At 39.7% G+C, this 27,618-nt stretch overlaps 3 protein-coding genes across 3 annotated transcripts in view; 1 reads left to right on the top strand and 2 right to left on the bottom strand.

Annotated features, from left to right (window-relative positions):
- The window catches only part of rps6ka3b (ribosomal protein S6 kinase, polypeptide 3b), a 50,649-nt gene extending 45,321 nt beyond the window's left edge, over positions 1 to 5,328 (bottom strand). The window contains exons 1-2 of the mRNA XM_026937833.3: positions 5,005 to 5,328; positions 1,193 to 1,249 (exon numbers count right to left, since the gene is read on the bottom strand). Coding sequence (XP_026793634.3) covers positions 1,193 to 1,249; positions 5,005 to 5,058 — 111 coding nt within the window. The 5' untranslated portion in view covers positions 5,059 to 5,328. The remainder of the gene's footprint in view (positions 1 to 1,192; positions 1,250 to 5,004) is intronic.
- A 2,879-nt stretch (positions 5,329 to 8,207) lies between these two features.
- pdha1b (pyruvate dehydrogenase E1 subunit alpha 1b) lies at positions 8,208 to 14,189 on the bottom strand. Its single transcript, XM_034297809.2, has 11 exons — positions 14,031 to 14,189; positions 13,427 to 13,495; positions 12,545 to 12,718; positions 12,159 to 12,285; positions 11,525 to 11,616; positions 11,348 to 11,440; positions 11,108 to 11,263; positions 10,085 to 10,156; positions 9,905 to 9,972; positions 8,980 to 9,088; positions 8,208 to 8,581 (listed from the first exon to the last, which is right to left on the bottom strand). The coding sequence occupies exons 1-11, from the start codon at positions 14,085 to 14,087 to the stop codon at positions 8,417 to 8,419; spliced, it is 1,182 nt and encodes a 393-aa protein (XP_034153700.2). The 5' UTR covers positions 14,088 to 14,189; the 3' UTR covers positions 8,208 to 8,416.
- Positions 14,190 to 15,579: 1,390 nt separating this feature from the next.
- Positions 15,580 to 27,359, top strand: ythdf3 (YTH N6-methyladenosine RNA binding protein F3). The gene is made up of 5 exons (XM_026938136.3): positions 15,580 to 15,991; positions 16,527 to 16,551; positions 17,716 to 17,795; positions 17,983 to 19,629; positions 25,713 to 27,359. Exons 1-5 carry the CDS (start codon positions 15,968 to 15,970, stop codon positions 25,734 to 25,736), a joined length of 1,800 nt encoding a protein of 599 aa, XP_026793937.2. The 5' UTR covers positions 15,580 to 15,967; the 3' UTR covers positions 25,737 to 27,359.
- The last annotated feature ends 259 nt before the right edge of the window (positions 27,360 to 27,618 follow it).

The following is a 27,618-nucleotide window of genomic DNA, read 5'->3' on the forward strand; positions in this document are numbered from 1 at the left end:
ACAGTCACTCTGATGCTTTACATTAGCTTTTCATATCCCTTTTTTGGTTTTGCTAACGCTAAATGCTATCGTATGAAAACAGATCCCTCTGACACACACAAGACCTTTTTCCCTGAGCTCTGGATGAATCAATGCCGTCCCTGTCTGAGGCGATTCTGTGATCGATAGCATCCATTTGTCACTTTCTTTCCTTTTTCACAGCGATAATAAAAGCCAATCTGCCACCACTGAAGTATACACGTCTTTCAACTACATTCCTTCATTTATTTCCTAATTAAAGCGAGACTCCCTTATTATATAGCACCTGCAGTGTGTGTTTGTGTGTGTGTGTGATTACCACAGGCAAGAACGAACACATTTTCATGAAGTGGAAAGAAAAAAAAGAAAACATGTTTCTGCCAAATGGAATTATAATGGCAGTCTAAGGGCAGTTGTTGAATTCCGTCAATAAACGTTTAAAATGCAAATTTATAACCTTACACTCTAAGAATAAAGGTGTTAAAGATGTGATGGTCATGAGAGGAAGTGTTACTCCAGCTGTATTACTCTTATTATTTCTAATAAGCTTTTCTGGAGGTTTTGTCATATTGATGAATCGTAAAGCAAAAACTGGTTACTCATTTATATTGTCTCTATGTAATACAATATTTGTTGAATGCTGTCTGTCAATAAACTTTTTTTTTAAGTATTAGCAAATGTGGCTGTAAATGTCTACAGTTTGTTCAAGATTTTTTCAGATGAAAAAATTTGTGATTACGTCAAAGCTACTAGTGTCGTAAATTTCAGCCTTATGATGCATAAATACGACAAAACCTTCAGAAAACATTAAGCTAGCGTTTATAAGACTTTCTCTCATATCTATCTCGTCCTCACACTTTCACTGTTAGAGTGTAAAGGCTGTAGTTTTAAATTACAGGAAATATGTGAATTTTTAAAAATTTACTGATAGAGATTTTACCAACTGCCCTTAGACGTTCCATTATATTCATTTTGGCGTGAACAGGTTTTCTTTTCCCAGTCCACGGAAACATGTCGTAATTCCCACTGTGGATGCAGATCTGCTCAGAAAACACCAGCGTATTCCTTTAATCTCATCACGATAAAGAGGTCATACAGAGAAACAGCAAGAGCGAGAGAAAGAGAGAGAATATTAATATAAATATCAACAGGAAATGAACAGAGAGACACTTACTTGACATGACAGGTTGTCTTCCTCTCCTAAAGAATCCTCCAAGACCTGCTGAGTGTCCTGCAGTAAAAAAAAAGCAGCGAGAGCTTAAAGGTACAGTCAGAGATTTTAGCGAAAGCTACCTAAAACGTCAAATTTAAATAAAATAAAATGGTTTCCCATCAGATTTCTCTCCAAAGCCACGCCCACACGACACACATACTAGTGTCAGTGCAAGAGGCGGAGCTTGCTGAACTGACAGATGTGTACTGTGTGTTGTGATTGGTTGGATTTCATGGTCCACATGACTTGTTTTTTCTTCCGTTTATAAAACCTGTAGTGCCACAGGGATTCCGCAGCGCACTCAGAAAAAGGGTGGTACCCTCAACAGAACACTTACTGTACCTTTAATATGTGTCTTTTACCTAGAAAGGTGCATATAGTATATAGTTTTAAAGGAACACTACATCCATGTTTCCAAGTGAAAGATTCACATTAAAGGTACGATAGATAAAGGTATCACTCCAGTGACAAGGAAAGATACAGTTTCTTTTGACAGTGTGTAAACACATACTTTGTTAATGTTGAAACAACGTGAGCAGAACTTCATCAAAAATGTTCAGACTTAAAGGAGTGGTTTGTAATTTGCCTGTTACGTGAATTACAATTGTGATGAAGACACTGACATTCCTTCTCCTTTCTCACAACTGATTCCATTCCCTTTTATTAAAACTACTTACTTTCCATTACTCTATTCTGGCTGGGGATAGAAGTTATTTCTGGGTCAGAAAAATGTAAACAGAAGCATGGCACAGCATTGTATAATGTTACGAATCAGGTTTTCTCTAAGGTGTCTTTGGAATGATGGTCAAGACCATTTAAAAACACATTTAACATTATCCAACTGCACCTTTAAAAATTACTGATTGCACCTTTAACCTTGTTTTTTCTTCAAGAACGCAGAATCACTCTAATAATGTCTAATCAAAGGGAATAAATGAGTGACAAAATGTCTTCAATATTCAGTTAGGCTATATAATATCGAGCTTATATTTAATAATGTGACAATACGCTTTTCTGAGATATCATGATATCTTAAAAAAGTAAAACAAAATGTTATTAATAAAAATTACAGACTGTTTGGACACTGCCAATTTCATGGTACTCATTTTTTAAATGTTAATATTTTTATGGAATTTTTTTTATTTTCCTTCCTTTTCAGTGCAAAATAATTTAATTTTGCACATATTAAATGAAAGTATTATTATTTTTCAGCTTTACTTTAAAAGTGGCTCATTGGTACTCATTGTAGATCACTCATTCGTTTAAGTCAGACGTGTTAGAGCAGGAAAACACAGGAAAATGTGAAAGACAAGGGGTTCTGCAGGAGCAGGATTGAGATCCTGAGCATTAGAGCTTATAAATAATGCATGTAAATAGTCTGTTACATGAAATTACAATGCAGTAATGATTGCATGCTCTTATGAATGTTTTAAAAGTAATATCTATGTTACTATTGGAAGCTATTTCAGAATGTTTTTAAAAAAAAGCAGTCTCTCCTGAGAAAGCTCGCTGCTGTGACAGAGCCGTGTGGAGGTGACGAGCCGTGGTGACTAAGTGCCATTGATGAATCCAGTGCGAGGCGCAGGAGTGTGAATCAGACAGCCTTGCTCTTTATGAATCACCAACTCCAACTTCATGACTTCAGACCACGGACTTCAGTGACAGTGGCTAGTCGTCATATTAAATATGAGGCTAAAATCTCTCAGCATCTCGACAGTGAAACCATCTCGAGGTCTAATCGATGGCTTAATAAGAATGATGAAGGGAAAACTATTACACACAAACACTCTTAAAGACATATAGACAGCTACATTCATGATTTTTTTGAGTGTTTTAACTCCATAACTGGCTTCATGCCGTGTTTCCTCCTGAATACCAAACAACATAAAAGATGTAACACTTTCATTTAAACCAAAAAAAAAACATGGTAAACTTACAGATTTGTCATCTTTCCTTTCTTTTGTGTAATATGTAGTATAATTAAACAATGTGTGCTCAGGCTATCAGCTTTTAGTTTCTCCTCCAAAGGCATTTTGGGGAGAAAAAAGAGGATGACAGAGTAAATAATCCTCGTTCACGTTCATTACAGCCGCAACTTTATTTCATACACACCTCCTGAAGATGTGTTATGAATGTGTCTGAAAAATATCAGATCCAATCTAGGGGGCGTGTCACGCTGTGATCACGTGACACGACAGTCACTGATAAGCTGCATGATTCTACAGTCCGGGCTAGAGGCGTAACGATCCGATGATTCAGATCGAAATGTTGATTTAAAAGGCAACAGTTGAAATGAATCCATGGAGCAATCATAAATGGATAATATAAACCGAAAAAGGACAAACAACTGGTGTGTAAAAAAATAATTCAGATATTAAAACTGATGTGTAAATAATCTAACAGGCTAGCAAGGTGATTTTATTTGTGATTTGACACTTTTAAAATAGTCCTTGTCTACGACATCATCATTCACAAACGCTGAACAAAGTTGGTCACATATCGATCGGAGACTACTAAATTGAATCGCATCGTAGCAGATCAAAAAAATACTGAATCGTTGCCTTATGAATCGAAATCATATTGTATCATATTGTTGCAGATTCAGTGATATTATCAAATATCAAATCATTTCCTTAAGACTTGAAATCATATTGTATTGCCGAAGATTCAGTGAATCGAATATCGAATCGTTGTCCTACGAATCAAAATCGTATCGAATCAGATTCAGTGAATCAAACTGTTTCCTTATGAATCAAAATCATATTGTTGCAGATTCATTGGTCTTATTAAATATCAAATCGTCTTCTTAAGACTTGAAATCCTGTTGTATTGTAGCAGATTCAGTCATACTGTCAAATATCGAATTGTTAACTTATGAATCGAATCAAAATCGAAACTGTAGCAGATTCAATAAATCAATTATCAAAATCGATTCCTTATGAACCAAAATCGTGTCATATCAGATTCAGCGGTATTGTCAAATATCAAAACGTTGTCTTATGAATTGAAATCTCATCATATTGTAGCAGATGTAGTGGCACCATCAACCACTGAATCATCTTAAGAACTGAAAGAAATCAAATCGTATCGTAGCAGATTCAGTCGCAATGTCAACTATTGAATCGTTGACTTATGAAACAAAATCGCATGGCAGCAGATTCAGTAAATTAATGATCAAAACCGTATCATATTAGATTCAGTGCTATCATCAAATATCAACTTGTTGCCTTATGAATCTAAATCAAGCCTGAGGTTTACACCACATGTCTGGGCTAGAAAGAAATCAGCCCCAGCGTCACTTCTTCACACTGGTACTTTTACCAAGAAGAAATCTAAAGCTTTAGGACATTTATTAACAGCAAATCAGATCTAGCGTGGAAACCAGAATTAGACCCTTACACTGAACTTATCTCCAGTCTGTGATTTAAATTCACCTGCCAGGTTTAACCAGTTCACTCTGAGTTTTTGTCTGTTTTGTCTGCTTGACATTGCAGAAAGCCAGAGTGTTATTTATCTCTCGATCTAATTAAAGGATCATGTATCAGGGAAGAGGCTGATGTACCTCCATGACCACTTCATTTCTTTTTAACTGTAACCTTGGAGGGATGAAGAGGCAGAGGAACAGCTGGAACAGCTGGCTCAGCTGACACTCCTGCTCCATGGTGAAGATGCAAAACAGCTAATCCACGGCTAATAAAGGCAACAGCTCTTCTCATCAAACTCTCAGTACTAATCAACTAGTTAACTACTGAAGGTAGTTTAAAGCACCTCACCTCACTCCCTATGGCCATCTTCCGCCACGGGTCAGCCAGCTGCGCCAGCGGCATGTCGCGCGCGCTCTCTCTCTCTCACACACACACACACACAGAAATATCTATATAAATACAAAAAGCGGCTGTTTCTCAGAACCCCAGCGGCACTTGGTGACCTCCAAGCGGTTTCATGTGAACACCTGGACGCTCTCGGAGACGCGGAAGTAGCCGGAAAAGCCCCGCGCGGAGGGAGGAAGTGAGCGCCGGGATGAGGAGTGCAGTAATTCCGAAAACGCCGCCACCGCTCGGCTTTCTCCTCCTCGCTTCCCCGCGGCGCTGCCCTCCCTCAACTCCGCATTCCTTTCCGCCAAACTCCGCCCACACGCCCACTTCCGCTTTTCGGGACGCCGAGCACGCCATAGGCTCACCTGCCTGTCAGTCAGAGCGTCTCCCTACGTCACAGAGCGGTGGGCGGGACAAGGGGAGGGGCCGTGCAGGAACAGTAAACAGGTGAACGCAGATATGACGAGGCGGCCATACAGTCAGGGTATTAATTTATTTACTTCTGTTGATTTACTGATTTAATTTTATTTGCGTTTTGTCAGGATGAAGTGTGGGAAAGAAAATTAAACAGGATACTTAATTAATTTATTTTTTATTTTGGAATCAATTTTAATCATATCAGTTTAATGCTCTTGCTGTTGTATGTAAGGTAAACAACAACAACAACAACAACAACAACAACTGTCTTTCTAGATTTATTATTATTATTATTATTATTATTATTATTTGTAGCTAGTAAACAGCACAAAAATCACATCATTTTATTTGTGTAAGATACTTGAGGCAAAAATCAATACAGAAAAATTATTATTATTATTATTATTATTATTATTATTAATATTATTAACAATTATCAAACAGTTCATATAATTAGACTGAATTAGAATAAATAAGTGAGCAATCTTATAGAAAAATCCTCTAATTTCATCCTAGGGTTAGGGTTACTTCAAGAAAAAAAGGATTATTATTATTATTATTATGCAACTATACACTAATTCTACTATACGGTGAATATAATTAAAATAAATTGAGATATAATAAGCTATTAAATGTAATATCACACCCTTACAGGAAAAAGAACTCTTTTTTTTTTGGGTGTCAAAAACAATTTTCCACTGTTTTTACATAAATATATATATTAATTAATTGTCAATTAAAATCTATTAATCTATTAATCAATTAATGAGTTAAAGTAGTATTATACATTAACTCACTGAATATTCTACACTTCCAGGTTATAAACTACAAAACTACAAGAATCGTGCACTCTGTAGTGAGCGTGGTAAAGTTTGGGACATTTTTTTTCTAAAGGGAAATATAACCATTATAGCTGATTTGCACCGCTGCGACACGAAGATGAAAATGTCAGAATTATGATTACATTTTCATTTCCAATTTGACAGGAAATAAGCGTGTCTCTTATGAAAATTAAACTGCACACTGAAGTTGTTTTTCCATTTAACTTTTTTATTATTTTTTTAAACAGTGTAATTATAAAATAATTACACTGCCTTGACTGGTGTTTTTTTTTGTAATTAAATATTTCAGAACTATATGCAATTATATATAATTATACTGTAATTTACAGACTTCAAATTCAACAGAGGCTTTAACTGATGGTCAAAGCTGATAGACTCAGAGATCTTTTATGACACCTACTGACTCCACACTGAACTTCAGCAACCTGTGTGGCCAATACACATACTAAATATAAAGTAATCAAATAAACAAATAAATAAATAAAAAAAAAATATCACACCTTTCATACACAAACTGCAGGTCAAGAAGCTTCACAAAGAAATTAAACAGACAAAAAAAAAGCTAATAAGAATGAAGTAGAGACATAAAACGAGCAACAGCAGCAATAAATTTATATAAATATGTCTTATAATCTTTAATCTATAAAGTTTATATACAGACTAAAGACTATAATCTAACAATTATAAATTAGGACACAATATGAAACAAGAGTAAATAAAAACAGAAAAACAAAAAAATAAAAATAAAATAGTTTATAAAAAAAACACAAGAATGAGAACAAATTAAATGAGAGAATTTCCACTGGTAACTAGTTACAGCTCAGTATCAGGGTTTGTAGTAGATCACAATATCTGCTTAGAATTAACTGAAGTATTAAGTGAATTAAGTATTAGTATTAAATGAAAAAAATTTGGGAAAATTTATAGAAGATACCGTGAGAATCAGTGTTAAGCTCCATACCTAGAAATAACTTTTTTTTGCTTGAATGAAGCTTGTTTTTGTATTTCAGATGCTGCACCACACCTGAGAATGCTGCTTTCTTCTTTAATAATCACTTACACCAATACAGCGCAACATGATGGTATAAATATCTCCTTTATTTATTACAGTACATGTATCAGAGTCTACACCCTGTTTCTATTTAATAAATGATATATTGTTATAGAACATTCATTATAAAGTTTTCACGAGGCGCCTGAAGCCAAAACCAACCACAGACATAAAATAAGCAAAGAGACGCATTTTAAACCAGTTTATAAAATCTGGCACATCACTGCTGAACCCAAAACTAAACCTCTGCATCTGATTGGCTGAATTCAGCTGGCTCTATAATCTAAACCATCCACTGAGAGCAAAATAAAAAACACACTTCGTGTGCTACTCTTTAGGTTTCAAAAATAGCCATTTAGGATCTCTGTGTAAAGTGCAATATACGCAAAGCGCTACAGTCTCTCTGCATTGTGGGGGATCGTGGAGCACATTCATCATGTGGAAAAGTCACCGATTTAGGAAAAAGGTTAAGTTATAAGATCACTAAGGCTGCTCATTTAAGTGTTAATGCAAAGACGAAACCACTGGACTGGGTTTGTTTTCTTAAAAAGTATAAACAATCAAACTAAAAAGATGTAAGGGGGAGGGAAAAAAAAAAAGTGTTTTTTTTTTTTTTAAAAAGAAAAAAAATTAAAAAGGTATGAAATCAAAAACTAAAAAAAAAACCTACAAAGAAACAAATACAGAATATAAAAAGTGTATTTAAAGAAACTAAAAACAAATTAGAAAGGCAGATGAAGGCTGTTGGTGTATAATCTGTTTAAAGAACTTAAGACAGCCATCATTTTGTAGTTTTTTTTTTTTGTAACTGTTTACATCAGGAAAAAGAATTTATTTTAAAAACAGACAAGTCAGACAAATATTTTTATTTAATAATGAAGCAACCGTATAATAAAATACGTAACAGCTGACATTTCAGAAGAGCATAAGGAGTAAAGTGCATGAAGTAAATGTGATCCGACATTTGTGCGTTTCTAGCAAAGCAACATTTTGGACCTTTTTGGAAATCCCAGCTGCACCGTCACCATCAGCTTTGTGAGAAGCTCGCAGCTGGTAGTGTTCAGCTGGTGGACCTGAGCGTGGACCAGGGGTGTGCGCCTCGCACCTCCATGGGCGGCTCGTTGTAGAAGACGTGGTTACACAGCTCCTCCAGCGGGGGCTCGGGGTCGGACGTGGCAAACTGCGCCGCTTCCTCCACCTCCTTCCGCACCTCCACGTCAATCTCCTGTTAAGCATGAGGTCGATTTTATTTATTCTGCGTTAAACAACTTTACATTTTAACAGTAAACATACACAATGATTTCAATTTAGTATTTTAGGTTAATAGATTTCTTCTCCTTAGTTTTGGACAGCAACGATCAGCAATTGAGGTCAGGTTATATTCAGGGAAAAAAAGTAGAGTTTGTGTCACAGGAACACACTGAAGTCACACACACACACCTAAATGGAAAAGTCATCAGCAGTGAGGAAACACCTACAGATCCCTTCAATTTTAGATGACTCAAAAGTCAATGATGACTTTTTTCCTGCTAAATCAATTAATTGAGCTCTATTTCACACGAGCCTGCATGAGGTTCCAACAATATTTAAAAATTATGCACGTGTGTATGTACACACACACACCTTAAGCTCCTCCACACTGGCCATGTTGTTGTTAAGTAGTCGGTCCTTCAGCATGGTGATTGGGTCACTCTTGCTTCGCACCTCCTGGACCTCCTCACGTGTCCGATAGCTAGATAGATATATAGATAAAATCAAACATCCATACACAACACAGCAGATTTAAAAAAAAAAAAAAAAAAAAAAAAAGTAACCAGTAGCTGTATTCAGCACAAAGATCATTGTTAACTGGTAGTGTGAGCATCACCCCGAACTCTCTCTCCCCCTACACTGGGAGCTGGGGTCATTTTCCAGGATCACTCATGCCGTATCCATGGTAACGACAGGTCCCAACTAGTAAGAACTGGACCTTGGGGACGATGGATCACGCGCGGGTCATCAAATACCCCGAAAAATCAAACCCTTGCTCTCTTAAAGGTACTCTGGGATTTTATTTTTGTCTGGATCGTCAGTATTGTGTTTTTCTTTTCTCCACGTCTGAGTAAATCTTCAACCCCTGAACCCCCTCCCACAAACAAACTCAAGAATGGAGTTGTAGACATTAGAGTTGTTTTTTCCCCTCTTTCTGAAAAGCAAATGAAGCAATCAGAATGCAAATGCTAAAGCTAAACCACCGGGGACACTTTGAGTACCTACATAGAACCTTTATAACACATTCATAAGCACAACATACAGTAGATCTTCTAATGCTGGAGAATTTATGAATAGTCAAAAATCATGAGAACAATTCCTAATTAGAATTACAGTCAGCTGAAATGTGATGTTTTATCCTTATCTTCCAAGTTATTCATTTGTCTTTGCTAACAGCACTTTCATGACACTATCAGACAGTTGTGAGAGATACATAGCGCTTTGTTACAGCGTTGTAAACACAAATTTGATTGCTACATCAGTCTGAGGTCATTTTGCTCGTCATAATCTGCCTCACCTGATTCCAGGATCACTCATGCTGTGTCCATGGTAACGATAGGTCAGAAGCTCCATAAGCATTGGACCCTGTAGAATACAGATCGCAAGCGTGTTAGCAAGAAAAAAAAATTAAATCACGTAATAGTCCAAGTGTTAACATGTTAACATGCATGTGTGCATTTCTTTTTTTAAAAGTTACCTTTCCGGCTCTGCAGTGGTCTGCGGCGAACTTGGTAGCCTCCCTGACGCAGAGCAGGTCCATGCCGTCCACCTGAACGACACAGAGCATCCGAGTTGTAGGTATGTGAGAAACGCTCATTTTAATTCACATTATTTTTACTGTCTTAATGCAGAGGTACTAAAAACCAACACTATCACTTGAGAAAACCAACACTATAACAATTAGCCGTACAGCATGATGTTCCACATTGGTATTGTAATTGTGTTTACTGAAATAAAACAGAATTACAATTTCGTGAGGCAACTGGATGTATGGCACATTCTGGATCCTAATTTTGAGGATGCAGTCAATTTTATTCGTGATCATGGGTATAGACAGGTTGTATTATTAGTGCGCAGAATATAGTCTGTGTGTGAGAAAGGAAGATGTACATTTGATCATCAGCGAACTAGATCAAATAACGGTTTTACAGAAGAAAAACTACTGCAACGCAAAAATGATTGCGAGAGTTATTTGTGTTTTGTTGTCCTTTGAGAAAGGAATAATGACAGACCGTGTTATATGAAACTAATGCACGCCGGGGTGGTGTAACGTGGCACCACACGCAAGCCGAGTGCCGCTAAATCCCCACATCAATTTGCCAACAATTACAACTTAATTTATTAACACATTGCACATTTTAATCATTTATAGTTGTATGTATATTGCAGAACATCCTTACATGATGGCAGCTATACCAAGACTAAGCGCGCTTACAACCAAAACTCCTTCCATAAATGTTAAACATCGTCAAACAAAAATCTGTGCTGTTACATGAAAATAATGCACACCTTCTGACCAATTAGATTTGAGCATTCAGACGTAATGGGGGATGGGGAACGAAATGGAATTGGTGTCGCAGATTGGTGGAATGAAGTCGTGGATGAAGCACGTGTTAGGCTTCACCTTGACTGGAGGAACATTACTGTTGCCTCTACAGCAAATAATCAACTGAATGTACAAGTCAACTGAATGTTATCAACCCGTGACTGTGCACATTACCCTCAGTCCAGGAATGAATTCTCCTCGTTTGTAGTATTCCGTGCTGGCAGAGGCTCGCTCCACTGCCGTGCCCATGCCGTATTTATTGTTCTCACAGACGAAGATGCACGGCAGCTTCCACAGTGCCGCCATGTTGTACGCCTCAAAGATCTGCCCCTGATAACCACACATGCACCGGTTTAAACAGGGAGCACGTTCTTTTCATCACTGCTGAGATCACGCTTGTGGAAAACATCTCACCTGGTTTGCAGCTCCATCCCCGTAAAGTGCGAGAGACACCCCATTATTGCCCTGGTACTGACAGGCGAGAGCCACTCCAGCCCCCAGGGGAACCTTCGAGGTGACAAATACTCAATAACACACAGTAAAGAACGTGTAACGAAGTATCACGCTGTTTAGAGGACGAGTGTGTCTCACCTGAGCTCCCACAATGCCGTTTCCACCGTAGAAATTCTTTGCATACATGTGCATGGAGCCTCCTTTGCCTTTGGCGACTCCACCCCTTCGACCTGACAGGAGCGGTATTTATCAACACATCTGCTATAGTCACTGTAGAAAACTATATTCTCATCATAGATTCTTCTTCAAACAGTACAATTTTCTTGTACATGGACACCTTTTCTCCAAATTCAAACACGGATATTCCGAGCTCTTCCTCACAGCTTCTTATTTCCGTTCTCACAGTATGTACAGTGAAACTATTTTCTGTCAAAATCTGTCATCTAGGTTCAGTGAGGAAAGAATGAAATCCTTCACTACAAGTCAAGTGAACAATTTCAGCTCAGTATTAAGGTGGCAATGACAGATCCAGCCAATAAGAAGAAATATTTGGATGCTAAAGCGCCCCCTTGTGTGCACATGGCTATTAGCAGCTGCTTTACAGGATGCTGACTCATATGAAGTATTAGCTGTATAAATGACATGTATGGTGGTTATGAACAGTCCTCTACCCTCCCCATATCTACTGTAAACATCTCCTTTAACAGAGTGTGTGTGTGTGTGAGTGTGTGTGTGTGTCGTCTCTCAATATGCAGTGTGAAGAGAGATGAACCTGTGAGCTCGGCCAGGATCTCCCTCACAGGCACTCCTCTGGTGTAGGTGAACGCGTGAGCTCGGTACGCCGTGATCAGGTGGTCGGTGGAGTTGATGGCGGCTTCAATGCCCATTGCACAAGCCTCCTGAGACACACACACAAGGACGAAGCCAGTCAACACCACGTGTGTTCATTTAAATCATAATAATAATGTATAGGAATTGAATCGTATCGGCTGCTATGCTATAAACACGTCAGAACATACTGTTATTGGAAAATAATCAACTTCTAGTTCGTACCAGTAACTCACGACCTGGTCGTTGATTACTTTCCCATAACACCAAGTGCTTTATTGCAACCACTTCTATCATAAATAAATATTGTGTCCCATCACAGATTCTCACCTGTCCATCATACAGGTGACAGAAGCCTCGGATGACCTTCTGCTTGTACAGCTGGTCCGCTTTCAGCTCCATGCGCCTCATCATCTGCATGGTGCGGTAGTAACTCAGCCCCTCCTCTCGAGTGAGCACGGCTTGTGTCGGAGGGCCCTCGTCCAGCCGGTAAAGATCACATGGCTTGGGGGGGGGAACCACCATTCACATCAACGTTGTAAACATCAATGTCAGGAAATCAACTCTAGCTATAAAACATTGTAGATAACAGCCCCTTGCTTTGAGCTTCCATCCAAAACCACACCCCCAAAACACAAGGCCTGAATGTTCAGAAACCTCTGCCTCTTGCACTAACAGATGTCTGATTGGTTAGATCAGTTGTTTTCAGAAAATCATGTAATCGATGACAAACGAGGCCTTTGATTTCTGTCCAATCACATGGTTGCTTTGTTTTGAGTGTCGGAAGGTTCGAGACCCCACCTTACTTCATTATTCGCTGGTTGGATTGGTCGAGTGCCAGGACTTTTTGCTGAACTGTACCTTAGTTAACATTATTTTACTCTATCACAGTGACAACAACATTCTGTTTCTACACAGTTGTGAAAGTCTATATAAATGAGAAGTGCAGGCACTTTATATGAAGCAGCTTAATCAGTTTATTGTTGCTTTAATTTTCCAAGCCACAAGAAGTCACTGTTTTTGATGCTCTGAGGCTTCAATGCATTTCCCGGCACAATCAGGGAAAAGCCACAAAGCTTCATGAAGCTTCATCCACCCTTCCCATATAGCACTCCTTACAAAGCTGAGCAAAGACTCATGGGTGAGAATCAAAGATTTTATGAGATAAGACAAAATAATCAAGATTTAGTTCACCAAGAATCATGAACCCACCTTGATGTCAAAGGTGGCCTGAGGTGTGAAGTTGGCATAGGAGCGGCTCACGAGTACCACTGCGGACAGCTGCGAAAGAAAATGTTCAAAAGTACAAATGTTTTAGACAAAAACACTGAACATTACAAACACTCCAACAAAATCTTTAAACAAACACTGAGTTCTCCTGTTAATGTCACCAAAATCTTCACTTGAACACATTTCCAGGGAAAGAGAATAAAAAAGTGCAGCTGGTGAGGGAACGACTGTTTACAGCTACTATAACACAAGTGCGTCAACTGTCACTTAGCAACTAGCCACTGTAGCAGGCTAATTTAGCCTAGCTAACTACAGTAACTAGGTTAGCACAGAGAACTAGCCAAAATCAAAGACATGGCTGGGAATGAAATACCTTTATACGCTTTTCTTTAGTTGAATAAAATATATTTAAACACTATATTGAGCGCACTAAATGTCCAGCAGGGAGCACAGGCAAACAAATCAAGGCCAATAAATCTATAGCTAACCAGCTTAGCCGCTAATGTTAGCTAGCTAGCTAGCTAGCCATCGACTCTACTTCCGCGTCTACATTTATAAACATCACATAAACAACACCGATACTTACTTTGTTCCTTGCTGCACCTCTGAGCGCGATTGAAATAAAAGGCAACATGTTTTGCATAGTTTACAGCCAACGCTAAAAAGTTAGCTTCTTCTGTTTACCCGCACTTCCTGGTCTTCTTCTTCTTCTTCTGCGGTGGTAAAACGCGAGAAAACGGCGCTTATCACCGCCAAGCGGCTGGGAGGAACACACCAATCGTCCAATCAGAGCCTGGAGGAAAAGAACTTAATTAGTTTTTGATAAACGATCAAGGTATTGAAGTTTTAATCTACTTTTTAGATTTTTAATTAATTTTAATAATTAATTAAATTATTAAAAATTGTTAAAATAATTAATTAAATTACTAACATTTAATTAATTATTAACAACGCCTCAGGTGCTGCTGCGGCGATCGTTATGTCACTGTCATGTTTCAGTCGAGTTTCAGTCATTTCCCTCTGAGCCAGAGACTTTATTTACTCCATCAAATGTTTGAGAGAATTTATAAATATTTATTTGTTAATTTTTAAGATATGGTGAACCTGTACATTTTGCTTACAATATTAAACCTTAAAGCTGTTCATAGCAATTTTTGATTTATTTAGTTTTATACAAACAAATATGCACATTGTTTCACATTGTTTTTGATTCAGAAATAAAAAGGAGCCATAATTGGTTATTGGTCATAATTTTCCTTCATTAAAATTTTGTTTAAAATATTCTGAGAATCGAATTGAATCATGAAGCCAGTATTGTGAATCAAACTGAATCTAATCGAATTGTGAAGCCATTATCCTGGATCGAATTGACTTGAATCATGAAGCCAGTATAGTGAATCAAAACAAATCGTTTAAGCCAGTATCGTGAACTGACTCGAATCATGAAGCCATTATCGTGAATTGAATTGTGAAGCTAGTATCGTGAATCAAATTGCATTGTTAAGTCAATATTGTGAATCAAATCGAATCGAATCGTGAAGCCAGTATCGTAAATCAAATCAAATTGAATTGTGAAGCCAGTATTGTGAATCGAATCAAATCGTGAAACCAGTATTATGAATCGAATCAAATCAAATCATGAAGCCAGTATCGTGAATCAAATCGAATCGTGAAGCCAGTATCGTGAATCAAATCAAATCAAATCATGAAGCCAGTATCGTGAATCAAATCGAATCGTGAAGCCAGTATCGTAAATCGAATCAAATCAAATTGTGAAGCCAGTATCGTAAATCAAACTGAATTGTGAAGCCAGTATCGTGAATTGAATTAAATCGTGAAACCAGTATTATGAATCAAATCGAATCGAATCATGAAACCAGTATTATGAATCGAATCAAATCGTGAATGCTGTATCGTGAATCGAATCGTGACCAGTGTATCGTTACACTCCTAATTGATAGTTTTAATAATAGATATATTTTTAATTTGTGTCTCTTGAACTTTATAAAAAAATACAAAAACTTTGAAAAAAAAAAACTACAGAAACCTTATTCTCCATTAAAAAAATGTTTCGTTTCTTCACAATGACGAGCTTAAACATGGCGGAACGAGGCATTAAGCGCGTGCGCTGACGTCACTGGCGGAAGGTCAGCGTCGAACCGGAAGTGAGAGCAGTAACCCATCCGCCATTGTGGCACGGAGCAGCGGGGGGAATCATCTAACCATCTAATCAGACATTTACAGCGTCCGGGGTGAATGTTTCCGAGGAAGTCCGGCTCCGTTTACCGTCGAGGACACCTCCGACGAGTCGCCTCCGACCGCGCGTGACCTTAGCGCTCAGGCTAAGTGTGTTTAAAGCCCCGCGCGTGCGTGAAGTCTGATTGGCTGAAGCCGAAAGGAAGGAAGAGGATTTAAAAATAATAGTGATAATAATAATAATAATAATCATAACAATAAGCGTTAAAGGCGAGAAGAGTGTAGTGATAATAACATCGTCACGCAGCTAAAGGCTCGTGGAGGAGGATGTCTGCCACAACTGTTGATCAGGTAACACATGAGGGAACATTTCGCCGTTTCTGCACTCATCATACGCTTCTTTTACCTGCCGTTAGCTTCCAGGCTAGCTAGGCTAGTCATGTCGTGTTCCTATGGTACTGGTTGCTAGCATGCTAGCTAACTAGCTAACCAGGTGATGGCTTGTTGCTGAGCTGAACTGAAGCGTTCCTCCACCTGTGTGTGTGTGTGTGTGTGTGTGTGTGTGTGTGTGTGTCGATGAGACAGTGTGATCTCTATATGGGGATATATTATATTACATTTACAGCATGAGGCACTTTTTTTTTTTTTTTAATAAATGAGGATTGTGGGTGCCAAAACTTTTGTAACGCAGCCGTAGGAACCGTGTGTAAAATGCGCCTTGATGTTAAAATGTTAAAATGAGTGTGAGACTTGGAGAGCTGAGAGCTGACACCAGGCCTCTTCTGGAAAGCAGTGGTGTGTGCAGCACTTTCCAGTAAACATGTGCACTCACTGTTTCACTTCTTCTCTGTATTAACTTCTTTCTTTCTTCACAACGCTGTAACAGAGACCTAAAGGCCAAGGAAATAAAGGTAAGGCTTTCATATTTTACAGTACTCTTTATGTGGTAGGCTAGCTTCTCATACTGTATATTTATAACTATCAGTTTTACAGCAGCGTTACTTTTGCAAGCCTGATTGACAGGGAGTCACCAATCCAGTGCTCAGTATTGAGTACCGGTACCAGTCTGGTACTGCTCGTTCACTATTGGTACCAGTCCGATATTGAGTATTGAAACCAATCTGATACTGAGTATCGAGCATTCATACCTGTACTGAGTATTAAGTACTGATACCAATCTGTTACTGACTACTGAGTACTGGTACCAATCTATTACTGACTATTGGGTACCGGTACCAATCCGTTACTGAGTATTAAGTACTGATACCAATCCGATACTGAGTGTTAAGTACTGATACCAATCCGATACTGAGTATTAAGTACTGATAACAATCCGATACTGAGTATTGAGTACTGATACCAATCCGATACTGAGTATTAAGTACTGATAACAATCCGATACTGAGTATTGAGTACTGATACCAATCCGATACTGAGTATTGGGTACCGGTACTAATCTTTTACTGAGTGGTGAGTACTGGTACTAATCCTTTACTCAGTATTGATAGCTGTCTGATACTGAGTATTGAGTATTGGTACCAATCCTTTACTGGGTATTGAGTACCGGTACTAATCCATTACTGAGTATCGAGCATTGATAGTAACCTGACACTGAGTATTAATTATTGGTACTAATCTGTTAGTGAGTATTAGAAAGTACCAGTCTGCTACCGGGTGGCCATGTTACTCGGGGGTTGGCGGTGTTACCGGGGGGTGTTGTTGTTACCGGGGGGTGTTGTTGTTACCGGGGGTGTTGTTGTTACCGGGGGGTGTTGTTGTTATTGGGGGGTGGTGTTGTTATTGGGGGGTGGTGTTGTTATTGGGGGGTGGTGTTGTTATTGGGGGGTGGCGGTGTTACCGTGGGGGTGTTGTTGTTACCGGGGGGTGTTGTTGTTACCGGGGGGTGTTGTTGTTATTGGGGGGTGTTGTTACTGGGTGATGTTAAATTGTTCTCTTGTATTAAAGCATTACTCCAAGGCTCTATGCCATCAGATAAATAACCTCATACAAGCAACAAGAGTCTTAAATAAAGTGTTAGTGCTGCTTAAAACTTTTGACTTTTGTTTTTCCTGCAGTGCAAAACGGTTCGATGCATCAGAAGGATTCTGTAAACGATGACGATTTTGAGAATTACTTAAGCAGCCAGACAAATCAGGTGAGTGGAAAATATTAACCTTCGAATCATGTTAGTACAAACATTGCGTAATTTTTTAGAACCATTGGTTTGGGAAAATGGTGGCTACGTTGTATTTTGAAGATCAGTTATCGGGTCTCTTTAAGTCCAGAGCAAACACTATATATAAATTCACTTTTAATAGATTTTTTTATGACTCCCCTTGCAGAGTAATAGCTACCCACCAATGTCTGACCCCTACATGCCCAGCTACTATGCCCCATCTATTGGATTTCCGTACTCTCTGGGTGAAGCTGCGTGGTCCACCGCAGGCGACCCGCCTATGCCCTACTTGACTACCTATGGACAGATGAGCAATGGCGAGCACCATTTCATCCCCGACGGAGTGTTTAGCCAGCCCGGTGCTTTAGGCAACACGCCTCCCTTTCTTAGTCAACATGGATTTAACTTCTTTCCCGGCAACGCAGACTTTTCCACCTGGGGCACCAGCGGCTCGCAGGGCCAGTCGACCCAGAGTTCAGCATATAGCAGCAGCTACGGCTACGCGCCCAGCTCTCTGGGCAGGGCTATAGCAGACGGACAGGCCGGCTTTGGCAGTGACACGCAGCTCAGCAAGGTTCCTCCCCTGAGCAGCATTGATCAAGGCATGGCCGGGCTCAAGCTCGGATCTGACATGGCATCCGTCACCAAAACTGTCGGTTCTCCTCTTGGAGGAACAGCTGGCATGAGCAGCATGGCAGCTAACAGCGTGCCTCCTGTTAGCTCCTCAGCTCCTAAGCCTACATCATGGGCAGCCATAGCTAAGAAACCAGCTAAACCTCAGCCCAAACTCAAGCCTAAGGCCAATCCAGGCATGGGAAGTGGTGCCACCATCCCTCCACCGCCTATAAAGCATAACATGAACATTGGAACTTGGGATGACAAAGTTTCCATCACGAAACCACCACTTGCTCAGCAGATGTTGCCCCCTCAGCCTCTGGTGCAGCCTCAGATTTTAGCTCAGCCTCAGCCTTTATTGCCTCCTCAACCCCAACCCCAGCAGCTCCAGCTTCAGTCCCCTCAACCTCCTCCACAACTTCAACCAGGTCCACCACATCCTCTCCAGCACCATCCATCCCAGCCCGCCCCTCCTCAGCCCCAGCATCCTCTCCCTCAGCAGAATGCGCCACCCCAGAACCGTTGGGTGGCCCCGAGGAACAGGATGGCCACGTTTAACCAGAGCGGGGGGCAGGAGAACTTCGGTCTGGGCCCCGGTGTGCCTCTGAGTGCCTCCCCGTCCGCCCCCGGTGAGCTCCACCCGGTGCTGGAGAAGCTCAAAGCGCTTAACAGCTACAACCCCAAAGACTTTGACTGGAACGTGAAGAACGGACGCGTGTTCATCATTAAGAGCTACTCCGAGGACGACATCCACCGTTCCATCAAGTACTCGATCTGGTGCAGCACGGAGCATGGCAACAAGCGGCTGGACGCAGCGTACCGCTCGCTGGCCACCAAGGGCCCGCTCTACCTTCTGTTCAGTGTCAACGGCAGTGGCCATTTCTGCGGCGTGGCTGAGATGAAGTCGCCCGTGGACTACAACGCGTATGCCGGCGTCTGGTCTCAGGACAAGTGGAAGGGCAAGTTCGAGGTCAAGTGGATCTTCGTCAAGGACGTGCCCAACAACCAGCTGCGGCACATCCGCCTGGAGAACAATGACAACAAGCCGGTCACCAACTCCAGGGACACTCAGGAGGTGCCTCTGGAAAAGGCCAAGCAAGTGCTTAAAATTATCGCCACTTTCAAGCATACCACCTCGATCTTTGACGATTTTGCACATTATGAAAAACGGCAGGAGGAAGAGGAAGCCATACGTAGGGTAAGCGTGTCTGACGGCGCTCTTAGAACGCTGTCAGAGTGTTTGTTACTTTCAGAATGATGGTGCTTTGATTCAAAAAACCAAATTAGAGATTCTCCAGTACACATACTTCAAAGAAGTATCATCGTTTGGTGAAATTAAAATCAGAAAGAGTCCTAAAACTTTCAAGTTTTTGGGAGTGATGACATAAAAGATAATTAAAGAGAAAAATGAAAGAGGATTGAAAAGGCTTTAACGTCACAGCATGTCACCAGACGCAGATGTCCCATGAACAGATGCACAGAAGAAACTGAGCAACACAAATTATTAATGACCCAAGCCATTACCTCAACCTCGACTGCTTTTCATCTCTATCCGTTTTGCGTGACAGCAAAAATACTTTGATTTGTGGTTTCTTTTCCTGCATTTCAAGTACGGGGTTAAATTAGACTTAATTGTTAAATCACAGATCGCATTACACTCAGGGAAGAACTGAGGTTTCAACTTTTAATCACCTTTGCGCACAGAGTTTGGCTCGAAGCTTGATGAAAAAATGATGATACTAAATCAATAGTGAAGGTTACGCAACCATTTACTGTCTTTGTGCATGCGAGGTCAGCACTTTGGAGAATTGGGTTTCGTCTGATTTCTATCCAGAGTTGATTAAAACTGTGGCTGGATTGCGTGGATAGTAATTACAGGACATCCATTTCAGAGGCCAGTGAACGGTTCCCCCAACCCCCCACCCAGACGATTACTTTTTTTTTTTCTCTCTTTATATAGGAGTTTGACCTTTTCCCTCCTCATGACAAGGATTTAGGTTGCATATTTCCCAAATGAGGACAGACTCAGGCACTGCTAAAAATGTATCTGAAATGTAATTTAGTGTTATTATACGTACAAAAAAATCCGCAAAACATTAACCAAACTTATCTTGGTGAAAGCTCCATTGTGTGTCTGCAGGCTGATGTTTTGGATGCCAGGAAACCTAAATGACTAAGCTAAAAAGTTCAGCTAATGTGAAAGGAATAAAATGCGTGCAGGCTGAGTTAGTTATCACCTCCAAGTTGATTCTTTTCCTATACAAGTGATTCTTATTCCTCTTATACCACAGCGACTCTACAATGATGGTTCCCTGATCTCATTTACATTATCGCAGCTATAAACGGTCTTTCCCTCACCAACCTCTGTGTTTTGTTTTCTCTCTTGAAGTGAATAAGACCGAAAAACTCAGCTTGTCACGTTACCGAGAAACCACAAAGCGTAAAATCCTCTGTCCTGAAGATATCGGAAAACGTAGTTAAAGCTTTCCAAAGCATTGACACTGGAGACTCCTTCCATAAATGTTAAATAAATGACTCCTTATAAATGACGTCACTATAATCAACAATTGCACATGGTTCGAATCCGTTTGTGGCAGGGGGGGTCTGAATTCTGGCCCCGCAACACATTACAGCTTTTCTTTCGCCTGACGGTGCCAGCAGGATGCGTTCACACATTCCGCTAAATTGCAAGAGCCTTTCTTTTTTTTTTTTTTTGTTTGTCTGACTACACCTGCAAATGAGTTTACTGAATGATAACAAAGTGCAAAGGTAACAGTGAGAAGGAGCGATTTTTCATCTAGAGCCAGAGCAAACGCTTGTGCCTCGTATGTCACAAGACTGTTGCAGTAATTAAGGAATTTACTGTCATGAGACGTTATGAAACAACTCGCTGCAATGCAGAACGTATTCAGAGGATGAGAGGAGAGAGAAAATGAAGCAGCTGCATGCTCTCGTGGCAGAAACAATTTCTGGATCTAACAAGTGGATTTGCAAGCAAGTGTTTAGAGTGAAATTTAGGATTGTTAATTTTGGTCCATTAAATAAGACGAGCCACATATAAAAAGAGCTGTAATTACCGGATATGATGTTTTCTTGTTCCTAATATTGAGTATTTTGTGTAATTTTTTGAGGGGCTGGCCATCAGGTTTTTTTGATGTGGTCTATTCTGGAAAAAAAAAGTTTGGTTTATGTGGAGCTTCCGTTGTACACTGTTACTATGGAAACCATAACGTATTAGAACGAGCGTCTTAACATAAATCTGTGATTTATATGATCTATATCAGAGGTGCTGTTATAGGAAATTAATCCACACCTTCTGACCAATCGGATTTCGAGAATTCAGTAGTGCAGTGGTATAAAATAGAATAATGTGTAGTTAGATACTTAGCTAAATTATTTACGATAATACAGACTCATTATCTTCCACTATTCTCTGCTCTGCTCATGCTTTGCTAACATTTTGGATTTTGAGATGTAGTGTCTTTTTTAAAAAAAATTTTTTTAAATGTATTTAGTTTTTTGCTTCAGCTCTGAATTTTATTTCGCTCAGAAAAGGGATTTTTTTTTTTGTGAAAGTCAATAAGAAGTATTTTTTTTTTTCTTTTTATGGTGTGTCCGCCCCGTTTTAAAAATAAACCCGTATGATAAGTTTTAAGTCTTCTTTGTGAGCATGTTTTACTGATTTGGCTAAAAATGCACACAATGCATCCTGCTAACATCAGCAGGAATTTGGCGTCATCAGTTCGTCACAGCTGGTTGGGGTTTAAACAGTTTCTTCTGTCACATCTGTAAGTGAATTGTAGTAAATCTGGCTATCAGATCCAGTCAGCGATGACCCGTTGTTTATCCGATCCAAACTGAATCAGTCTCTGTTAGTTTCTTTGTTGTAGAATGTATTTATAAAGCGTTTTGCTTTATTGTGGCCTTTTTTTTTTTTTGGGTTTGGAAATCAAACCGTGGCTGGACCGTATGATCATGTGTCAGTGCTCTGAGTGTTTTATTCATCATTCCCCGGAGGATGTGATGGTCACAAGATCATGCTGTGTGTTGGCTTTTACTGAGACATATACGTTTTCCTTTCCATCATATGTCTCTTGGTGGAATGATATGATACGCCTCGCTGATGTAACTGTATCTCGCTGTTCTCATTCCTGAACAATTCCCAGCATAAACCCGGGACTCTATTTTTACTGCTCTGATACTCTATCACACCACTGCTGAATTCTCGATTCTGATTGGTCGGGAAGTGTTGATTAATGACAGTGGTTCCAGCTGCAAATCACAGTTTGATATTAACGTGCTAGTTATCGTTTCTGTAGTGAATTCACAGGGACGTTTATTTAATAATTAATGGAAGGAGTCTCCAGTGTCAGTGCTTTGTAACAGTCATGGGAAAGTCTTCAGGACAGAGCAGTTTAGGCTTTCTGGGTTTTTTTTTTTTTTTTTTTTTTTTTTTCTTTGGGTAGCATGACAAGCTGCAAATTCAAAGAGAAAAAAAGAGAGGCTGGTGAGGAAATGACTGTTTATTACGGTTGTTTGTGTGATAGCACAAACCAGTTTCTCAGACATTCCACAACTATAAATGGATAAAAAGCATGTTGTTCTTTAGTAAATTAAGTGTTGTTTGCTTTGACAAATTGCTGTGGTATGTAAGAGGAAGAAAGCACTAAGATATGGTGCTAGAACACCACCTGGTTATTGATTATTTTCCTATAACATCACCACACAGTATTTTATTCCTTATTTAACACCAGGGTGTAGTAAAAGAACGTTCCAGAATAAAACATGCTTTTAATCTGTTGCGTGCCATATTTTATTTTGGCAGAATTAGTGATTTTTGCATTGTTGCTCTGCTTCTGTTTTTACCCTTATTAAAATTAAAATATGTAAATTTAAAAAAACGAGAGTGAGAGTGAGACCGAAGACTTCAGGTTATTAATAATCTTTACTTTATCATCTTAGTAATAATGATTACCGTCTTCATAAAGGTATTAAATCTCCGTGGCTGGGAGTCCAAGAGAGCCAAATCGGCTGTGTGTGTGGGTGGGAGGGGCATACGCTGTCTCACCTATCAATCACAATGACACCAGCCAATCATGAGCAGCTTCTGTGAGCTCATGTATGTGGAAGAGGGCGGATAGCGCTTTCCTTCGAGTGTGTAACGCAGCATGAGCAGCAGTTCCATCATGGAATTCTGTAATAATCATAATTATAGTTTAACATCACTCTTTTTTTTGAAAGATTGGTCAACAAGGCTCCTGGTATTAGCATGTGCTTCATTAGCTGTTAAATGTTTGAGTGAAATATTCATTATTACCGCCCTGAGTGTGCTCCTGGTGTTAACGTCAGAGAAGGAAGAGTGATGGGAGTGTAGAGCTCTGTCTCTCTCTCTCTCTCTCTCTCTCTCTCTCTCTCTCTCTCTCTCCCTCTCCCCCTCTCAGCTGACGCAGCTTTTCCCAACACCCACGAGATGGATAATCTGCCCCGTGTTACTCGCTCATGAATATTTCAGGACGGTGTAACGGGGGAGCCTGAAGCCAAGCTGTCAGAGGGGTTGATGAGTTTTATTCTCGGCTGTCCACTTCATATTAGTGACCTGCAGCACAACATGGGCAGCCTTGTCATACACACACACACACGCGCGCGCGCACGCACACAATGATAACTATTTCCCTGAAGTCTTCAGTGTCTGTGTTTCTCTCATTAGTTGTTTTTTTATTAACTTGCTTTAATTGGGATTAGTTAAAAAAAAAAAAACAACCAACCATTGCAAAAAGATATGATCTAAAAAAAGATAGTAGATATGATCTAAAAAAGTAATGAGAGCAGATTTTTCAATAAATATTGACACAAAGGGAATCATCTGTATGTTCCATTCAGTTATATGACTTTTTTTTTTTTTTTTTTTTTAGTTCTACCACCTACCTTAGGATTTTTTTTTTCCAGAATAACAATTCGTCACTTAAAAACACAAAAACATGATGTGTTTCCATTTGCTGTCAGAATGCATGTCACTCAGATATTTAAATATTAAAAGGTAAAACCCTGAATCACAACTGAATGTCTAAGATGTTTTACTGTAAGTACTTTAATATAAAAAGACTGAATGATAAATGAATGATAGATGTGCTGTTCTAGGAAAATAATCACCTCTGAGGTGGTAACAGTAACGCCGCTTCATCACACCACCCTGTCGCAGAGTGTTATTCTCAGTGAATCTAAACACCTGTTAAGGCTGATTTATATTTGCTGTTAACTGCGTGTACACAAGATGGCCGCCGAGTGAATCCTGCGGTCATTTGTTGTGTCGCTTGTGCACGTCCTCAGAAATTAACGTGACGTCACATGGTGCAACGCCAACGTAAATAGTGGAGGCAGTATAGCACCATGTAACACTGTGTCCCTAACAGTATAAACACACTAGCGTCGTGTCTCAAATCGCACACTTGTATACTATTCGAGACCGTTATTGCGCAATAACGCTAACAGTTTTCCTATTACAGCTAGTGTTTGAATTTTAAAAACCTCTTCAACATACCAGAAGGTCTGCTTTGTGTAGCAGTCTTGTGTGTGTGGATTTTCTAGATTTGAATATACAGTGAGAGTTTTTGATTTGACGCAGATCATGACAACAGTCACAACGACGGCAGAAAGTTTTAAAGCGCTACGGTGCTCGTCAGTCTGTTTAAACATCGCTAAACATTACAATTCCACTTGGAAACCAGATGGACTGCTGTTTTGGCTCTGATGAGGCGTCTAGTGGACGTCGCTTTTAATCTTCCAGATGTTCACAAGATACGCAAGCGAGTGTGTGAACAATGCCGCTCAGGTGGTGTGCACGTCCATGCGGTGAAAGTGAAGTATATTTGCACTTTTAGTGTTTATTTCAGGATCATTGTGGATCTGGTATCATGATATTTGCAATCTAATCATTCCCTCTTCACTAGATTTGCGTAACAGTAGCGGATGGAAACACACCATGATTTGCATTTCCTGTTGCCATTTTTTTTTTCCTTTTCTACTTGTCAGAAATTTGCTTACAGTCTGAACAGCACGCCTCCTCTCCTCTCTTTCCTCTTTTCGTCTCTCTCTGTGTGAGAGGCTGTGATTATGCTGTAGAGTCCCCGACTGTCACGTTGTGGGCGACGTCTCTGCGCCTTCGTCTTTCGCTTCACTGTACAATTAAGAATTAAGAAAGCATTTTATTTAAGAGGAAAAAACTTGTCATCTGTTTGATGTAAACGTGTCTAACGCTCTGTGTTTTTTCCCTCTGTTTTGCAGGAGCGAACTAGAAATAAACAGTAACCTTCCAGACATCTGTTCTGCTAGAACTTCAACACTAATAATGTAGAACCTTTGAATTATTGCCTAACCACAGAGGAAGAACGAGGGTTCTGCTCTATTTTCTGCTGAAGACCATGTACGAACACTTTAACACGACAACGACCATGGACTGTCGATTTTTGATGCATCTGCCCTTATTCTCATGACAAAAAAACGCAAAAGAAAGCAACATTGATCACGTAAACTGTATCTTTAAGCACTTTCAGTCCTTCAAAAAGCTTCTTACCGACACCCTTAACTCGCACCGGACTCCTGTTTGGTATTAACTGACTAACCTGGCTAGTTGGTTTCAAGGATTTCACCAGACTTATTTGTATTTGTAGGTCTTTTCGTTTATTATATTAATTTTTTTTGTTGTTGTTGTTTGGGTTCTGCACAAATGCGTGCTCTTGGACGAAACGGAAAGTGTGTAACGACAAATCTGTACATCTGTACTTGAATCTGTGACGCTTTGTGATCCTCCATTGCAGTACTGAGGAAAGAAAAGCGCTTTTTTTTTTTTCAGTTTATTTTAATTTCTTTTTTTCTTTTCTTCCTACCTGACTGAATTGAAGCACGAGTTGGACGAGTTGGAATAATGTCTGTTTTTGTCACCCCTGCACCCTCCCTCCCTCCATTTGTGTACCATAAGAAAATAATTATGCAGCTTGGTGGGACGCCACACGTTAATGCACATCATTTTATTTTCCCCTCGTTCATTTCGTTACTGTAATTGTCATCCAGAAGTGCATTTGTCTAAGGAGAACCGTGTACCTCACTCTGATGCAGGGCCTCGTCCTCGTCGAACCTTCGCCGTGGGTTTCGTCCCCGAACGCAGTGACACTTTTCTCCTTTAGGTGTCTATCTGAATAAACATCCATGTTGAGCGCTTCCATGGTTTTGAGTTTTCACTTAACATAAACATGGAGGCCCCGATTTTTTTTTTATTAGTCCAAAATTAGTCGTGTTGCATGAGAGTTACTTTTTTTTTTTTTTTTTTTTTTTTTTTGGCATTTTGAACCTATATTAAATATATATTGAGCATTTATATTGAGGACATGCAAAATATTAAGAAAAAATCTATCTAGGCCTTGATTATGATGAATGATTAGATTAAAATGCATTGCTCTGGGTTGAAGTTAGAGAAGAGTGAAAATGGCCGGTTGCTGGTGGCCCCTGATCCTCAGCAACATCTGTGAGTGTTACAGCGCAGCTCACCTCTGGCATTTCCTGTTTCTTCATTACAAGCTGCCTTCTTCATAGGTCCAGTAGGGTTCTGTCCATGTCTCTCTCTCTCTCTTTCCCTCTCTCTGTCTCGCGCTCTGTGTTGTAAAACGCAGCACCTCAGTCACTTCCACGGCCGGATTCGCGTTCTGGACGGAGCAGAAGGATGTCAACCCCTGCAACAAGAAGCATCTCTCCCTCCTCTTCCTCCTCCACTCCTCGTCCTCTTCCTCCTCTTCCTCCCCGTGTGTTTGATTTGTGGCCATGTTTGTATGGGTTACTGTAAATCGATGCTTCGTAATGATGCTAATGCTAATTGCATTATGATGTGATTAATTAATCTGATTTTAAAAATAAATATAGATTTATTGAAACTGAAAAGTGTCTCAGTGCCACGACTTCGCATCATTAAACACTTCATACTGTCCTGATGAAATATTTAACTGGTGGAGCTGTGAGATGAAAATCTGCAGCATTGGGGGAAAATGATCGATATCAGTGACTGCAGCAGGGACAAATTTCTTTACTGAAGCTTCTAGAGGTGTGCGTCAGGACAGGGATACTCCAGAATCTGACAAAAATTCTTTATTTATTTATCTTCAGTAACTCCTTTATCCTGGTCAGGGTCACTGTAGTTTAA

The sequence above is a fragment of the Pangasianodon hypophthalmus genome, chromosome 22, assembly GCF_027358585.1.
Source record: "Pangasianodon hypophthalmus isolate fPanHyp1 chromosome 22, fPanHyp1.pri, whole genome shotgun sequence".
NCBI lineage: Eukaryota > Metazoa > Chordata > Actinopteri > Siluriformes > Pangasiidae > Pangasianodon > Pangasianodon hypophthalmus.